The sequence below is a fragment of the Sinocyclocheilus anshuiensis genome, unplaced genomic scaffold (assembly GCF_001515605.1).
Source record: "Sinocyclocheilus anshuiensis isolate Anshui unplaced genomic scaffold, SAMN03320099.WGS_v1.1 scaffold1141, whole genome shotgun sequence".
Classification (NCBI taxonomy): Eukaryota; Metazoa; Chordata; class Actinopteri; order Cypriniformes; family Cyprinidae; genus Sinocyclocheilus; species Sinocyclocheilus anshuiensis.
The window spans coordinates 425,404-432,054 of NW_015554222.1; the positions used below are offsets into that span (position 1 = coordinate 425,404).

At 35.2% G+C, this 6,651-nt stretch overlaps 1 protein-coding gene across 2 annotated transcripts in view; it reads left to right on the plus strand.

Moving 5' to 3' along the window:
- Positions 1–4,136, plus strand: part of LOC107671161 (transmembrane protein 53-like) — a 19,258-nt gene extending 15,122 nt beyond the window's left edge. For both annotated transcript variants that reach the window (XM_016464029.1, XM_016464028.1), the window contains exon 3: positions 3,523–4,136. In XM_016464029.1, the coding sequence (XP_016319515.1) occupies positions 3,523–3,884 (362 nt within the window). In that variant the 3' untranslated portion in view covers positions 3,885–4,136. The remainder of the gene's footprint in view (positions 1–3,522) is intronic.
- The last annotated feature ends 2,515 nt before the right edge of the window (positions 4,137–6,651 follow it).

Below are 6,651 nucleotides of genomic sequence, written 5' to 3' on the forward strand. Positions count from 1 at the left end.
ATACTTTCGATACTCGCGTCAGTATCGATATATCGATACTTTGGATGATTGGATCGATACGCCCATCCCTAGATCATAACTGATGGACAACTATGCCCGGGAAAAGACATCAGTAGTCCGGCGCCGAGATAAGAAGAAGAATTTAAAAAAAGCCCAAGATGAAGCCCGTGCACCACTTTTAGGCACGTTCATAATCCTGTGAAACTTTTTTGGATGTTGATGTTAATAACGTGTTTTAATGTCGGTAAAAATATCACCGCCGCATCTGCCTTAATATTTTCTCAGAGTTTTCATGTTCCCTTACGAAAATTAACCATAATTTTACTACGAATAAAAAAACCGATACAAAAAAAAACATGGTTCTTGTAGCGGTGTAACCACAAATTAACCATGGTTTTGATACTTCAAATCGCTTCAAATAATAATTTACGAAGTATTCAGATAATATCTTTGTGGTGATAAAAACAGACCTAAGCGAACAACGATCTTTAAAATGACATAAAATGCATTATATAAAAACAGTGAGGCAATAATGATTGGTTAATTAATAATAATCGTATGGTTTCATTGAATAACACTGTTAAAATACATAATGTAATAGGCTACAAAATAAACAATTTATGCACATTACATATTGTTACAAATGCCTGCAAAGGGCGCCAAAGGCCTGGTAATTGCTGTTGTAACACTTACAGGATGATCAAATCCTTGTTTAATATTGACCAAACATTTAATACAAATGTCCACTTAATCTTTAATGTTTGGCCACCTTTTTGCGATAGAAATGCCTAGCCTCTATTTCTTCAACAAAAACATGTGGACATCACAACCTTTACAAAAACTAGGCTAATCCTTGGGTTTTATCCAAGTAAAACGGCTTAATTTTCTTTTGTGTGATTTCTGAATGCTTGACTATAAAATCAATCAGACAACTGTATTAATAAAATCATAGCGACTGTCTACCTTGTAATTTGTAAATAATACAATTTACTTATTTACTTTTATATTTTACTAAGGTTCTGTTTTGACCCTTATAGTAGTTTTTTTTTTTTTTACGTCCATAATATTTTGGGGAGGGGGCACAACAATACAATTCTGCTTAGGGCACCCATTTGGCCAGCAGCGGCCCTGATAATAGTCTTGATATCGTCAAAGGCATCAGCCACAGGTGATATCTCTGACTATTGGTGATACACTATTCTGTCGTCTATCAGCACAACCCTATTTCATATCAATGTTAAAAACAGTTGTGCAGACTAAAATTTTTGTAAAAACCATGATACTTTTTTTCCAGGATTCTTTGAACAGAAAGTAAAAAAAAAAAAAAGAAATCTTTTGTAACATTATAAAAGTCACCTTTGATCAATTAAATGCATCCTTTGTTAAATAAATAAATAAATTAAATGATTTATTTATTAAAAAAAAAAAATCTTAACAGTAAACAAATGTAGTGTATCTATTGTAATATAGCAAAATTTCTTTTAAATACATCCGTAGGGGCCATTCACACAGAAAGCGGTTTTCCATTTCACTGCACCAAAAACACATTTTGTGTGAACTGGCTCTTATACTATCCAGTTTTAGTAGTACCCTGTGAATGTGTTGTTTCTTATCTAGTGTGGTTCCTGTGGAGCTAATCCCATAACAGATTCTTAACACATACTGGAAAATTAAAGTTGACATTAAACATTGAGTCATAGACCATATAAATCAATCAGCCTGTGCTAATAATTATAGGTTACTTGATTACTCCTATCACGTTAAATCATGTTTGATTTGAAACTTGATTAAAAAAACAATGTACATTCTCATCCAAAAATTCACATTTCTCCAAAATAACAATGTAGGAATATCACGCTTGTAAAATAAAAGCTCAATACTATGTTGAAAATAAAAAATTTAATTGTTTTGTGAATTGCAGTGCATAACACTACTACCTGTAAAATTCTTGAAACCTTTCTACTCCAACAGTACTTTAAAAAGTTTTTGAAATAAGTCTCTTATACTCACCAAGTCTTCATTTAATCAAAAATATATACAAATATAGTAATATTGAGAAATATTGCTGCAGTTTAAATTTCTATTCGAATACATTTTAAAATGTAACTTATTCCTGTAAATTTTCAGCATCATTACTCCAGTCTTCAGTGTCACATGATCCTTCAGAAATCATTCTAATATGCTGATTTGGTGCTCAAGAAACGTTTCTTATTATTATCATTATCATTTTTTTCAGGATTCTTTGATGAATAAAGATATCAAAAGAACAGCTTTTATTTGAAATGGTAATCTACAGTAATCATTTATAGTAACTTTATACATGTCTTTACTGTCACTTTTTTTTTTATCAATTTAATGCATACTTGCTGAATAAAAGTATAAATTGCTTTAAAAATAAATCTCATTGATCGATCAATCAATCATTTATTTCTATAGCACATTTAAAAACAACACAAGTTGACCAAAGTTCTTTACAGGCCCAAAATTACAAAACTTATAAACACTCAAACCATAAAGCACAACAAAACACTAAACAAACCCCATGAAGCTAAGAACAGTTAAAAGCAGCAGAGAAGAGATGAGTCTTCAACATCGATTTAAAACACTCTATGGGACAAAACTTATAAACACTCAAACCATAAAGCACAACAAAACACTAAACAAACCCCATGTAGCTAAGAACAGTTAAAAGCAGCAGAGAAGAGATGAGTCTTCAACATCGATTTAAAACACTCTATGGAGTCACAGGATTTAATATGTAGAAGGAGGTTATTCCAAAGACGTGGTTATTCCAAAGACATCCGCCCTTGGTTTTTAGCCGAGATTTTGGAACGTTTAAAAGGAAACGAGATGATCTTAGGGATCTGGCAGCACAATGAAGCTGTAACAAACTAATATGTACAGGGACAAGCCCATGTAAGCCTTTAAAAACCATTAAAAGGACCTTGTATTGCACCCTATACTCAACAGGGAGCCAGTGCTAAGAAGCCAGCATCGGAGAGATACTGGAACATTTCCTGGTGCCAGTCAACAGTCTGGCTGCTGCATTCTGCACCAGCTGCAGCCGTGAAAGCAAATTCTTAGACATCCCCCAAATATAGAGAATTACAATAATCCAATCTGGACTAAATAAATGCATGGATCACAGTTTCCATACATTTAAAAGACAGGAAGCTTTTCAATTTGGCAATACCCCTCAATTGACACCAAGCTTTCTCACCTGAGTGTAATTTCATTGATCCTAAACTTATAAATGATAGTGTACCATTATCTCCGTCTACATCTTGTAAATTTATCAGCCTACCACCTAGAAGAACTTAGCAACCACCTAGCAACACTCCTGCAACCATGTAGAACACCCTAGCAACCTTGTAGGTTTAAAACATCAAATGTATCTTTAAACAGCTCAAGTATTCAAACTACATAAGGCCTGAAAAAACCTTCAGAGAGAAATTGATCCTGATGAATTTTCTAGGCACTGAAATCTCTTGCTTAATTATTTTGGGTTTGTTTGTTGTCCAGGTCTGGGTAAAACCATACTGCCCCAGATGGAAGGTCTCGTGAAGTCGGCTAGCCTTCTGTACTTTCGTGTCTTCAAAAACCAGACGGTTGGCTACTTCAGCTCAGCGATCAGTGTTTTCTGGAACACTCCTGTGATGGCACCTGCTCTTTTCTTCTACTCTGAGAACGATGCACTGTGCGATTACGAGAGCTTGGAGAAGATGGTGGAGTTCTGGAGGAGCCGCGACCTAATTGTGGAGAGCAAGAAGTGGAAGGAGTCTGTTCATGCAGGTCATCTGCGCATACACCCTCAGGATTATCTGTCCACACTGGAGAAGTTTGTGCAGTCTCTTAACATGGTGCCTCTGAAGGCCAAAATGTGAATTCTGAAGGCTGTCACTCGTCTCATTAAACATCCAAGTTACCTGAAGTGCCTGGTTTTAATGTCACATAGACATTCTCATACTCTTTGTTCAAGTGGTACTTTGTTAAATTGCTGTCTTGCTTTCTCAAACTTCTTCAGCCTTTTTATATTTATGTGACTACATGAAATCCTTTTCAGCCAAAAATTCATACCTGGTCCAGAAGAAGAAGAATCTGAGCTCTTTTTGAAGACCGTAGCACTGGGATGTTGGGGTTGTGTAATACTACATACAGTCTGCTGATATGCGACCAGTTAGGTTTATTTGCACTACAATTTGAAGTTCCTGTACTTTTTTGTCCAACATCTGTTCGGACCTCAAAATGACGGTCTATCTTGAAATGCAAAACTGTTTATCTTTTTTTTTTTTTTTTTTTTTAAAAAATAAATTTTTTTTTTTTTTTTTTTTTGATAAACAGTAAGCACTTGAATAACACTTAACAGGTTTATTAGACCTTTTGTTAATAGTGAATCATAGTTTATATTACAACTTAATGTTTAACATCTATAGTATGTTCATTTGAATACATGACCTTTGATACCGGTTACTTCAAAAGGAAACAGCCCTGACTAATTATTTTTAAATCTACAGAAATGACTTCTATAAATTTGTCCATGATAAACTATGAATTAAAAAAATATTATTAAATATAATACACTGTTTGACACAATTCTGGTAAACCTATAAAATCTTGTTTTTCTAGCAATGACAGATGGTTAAAGGAAAGGTGGTATGTTCAGGTACCTATGCAGACAATATGGTAAATACAAGTAAAGTGGGACACTTAGGTTTTTGTATTACATATTTCTATATTTTTATTCTTTATAGTGTAATGAAAACCTTTAGCTTATGTCAACTTGAATATTTTAAAAGGTTTATGGCAAATTATCAAAGTGTGCTGCTTTACAATGCATCAATGCAATAATTAAGGTTTTTACTTTTTTGTTGCTTCATCTTGCAAAAGTCAAATAAATCATTCTTATTAATGATGTTGTTTTTTTGTCTGTTTAGACTAGAAGTCTAGCAAAAGGGTTGTGCAAGACGGAACTGAAGTCAGAATTTAGCAGAATGTTGTTTAAAATGAATGACTTGAGTTGATTTCCTCTAGAGGGCGTTTGTCGACTCAGAAAACATTTGTACACGTAAAGCTATATTCGTGTAAATGCAGTATTATACAAATAATATAAAAACTATATAATATTGCACAATGATTATTACTAGTAAAGCAAAGTGAAATATAATTCATTCTCATTTAATGATTAAAAGATTATCATCGAATAAACATAGATGACTGTGATTGGGCCCTGTCCACCAGCGTTGAGAAAAGTAACAGGTACCACATTACAGCCTCGTTAATTCAGCAACTGTCATGAGAGTAATTTTCACCTGAATGATTATATTGAGAAACTTTATAGACATTTAAATGAAGACAGAAAGAGAGAAAGGGGAAAAAAACTGAATAATTAAAATATAAAAATGATAATTTAGACCCATTTTACCTGGGCCACTCAGCCCCGCCCACTTCATTACATTTTTTGGATGTGATGTGAATTCTAAGAATGTTAGATTAGCAAGTTTCCAAGCCCACTTTTTCTAACTAACCTATACTAACAACTCCCATAACTAACAAACATAACCTCATGACCATTTCTCCTAATTCACACCGCACCGACAAACGCCAACAGACACGTTGGCCGCTGGATTTAGAATTTTATGAAAAATAACTGTCATGTTCACACTGCCCCAACAGACACCAACAGACTTCAAGTCAGGGAGAGTTAACTAGGGGGAAAAATGGATGATCTTGTAACAACAATCAAAATTATACTGTTATTAATGTCTTTGCGTGTCATTCTTCGCCTGAAAAGACGGCGAATAAAACGAAAGAGGCTGTGGGTGAAGCCGTGGTTGCTGCGACGGGGAAGACGGGGCGCCTACTTGAATTTATGCAGAGATCTGCAGTCGGAAGATTTACAAAGCTTTCAAAATTTTGCTCGGGTGGTCCCTAATCAGTTTCAGCAGTTACTTCAGATGGTGACACCAATCATTCAAAGGCAAAATACAAATTTCAGAGATGCCATTTCACCTGGTGAACGCCTAATGATAACTCTTCGCTTCTTGGCAACAGGTAATAACCTAATGTTTCCTCTTCGATCCGTGTAAATAATTAGCAGTGTTGATAATTATACAAGAAATAGGTTGAAATGTTCAATATTGTAATTCTAAAAGCTTTTTATTTATTGTTTTATTCACAGGGGAATCATTTCGTAGCCTGCATTACGCTTTTCGCATCGGATGCTCAACTTTAATCGAACTTATACCTGAGACATGTAGAGTCATCTATCAGGTTCTCAAAGAAAGACATCTTAAGGTATGCATTCCGATCCTCACCACTTTGGTTTAATCAATATGTCATTATAATTACCTTATTGCAAAGAATAAGTGGGTATCCGCTCTGTTCTTCTCGTTTGAAGTATGCGCATCGTTATGGGAACTGTCCGGTCAGGTGGTGCTGAACAAAGTGACGTGACATGTGGCCAAGTATGGTGACCCATACTCGGAATTAGTGCTCTGCATTTATCCCATCCAAAGTGAACACACACACACACCGTGAACACACACCCGGAGCAGTGGGCAGCCATTTTTTTGCTGCGGCGCCCGGGGAGCAGTTGGGGGTTCGGTGCCTTGCTCAAGGGCACCTCAGTCGTGGTATTGAAGGTGGGAGAGA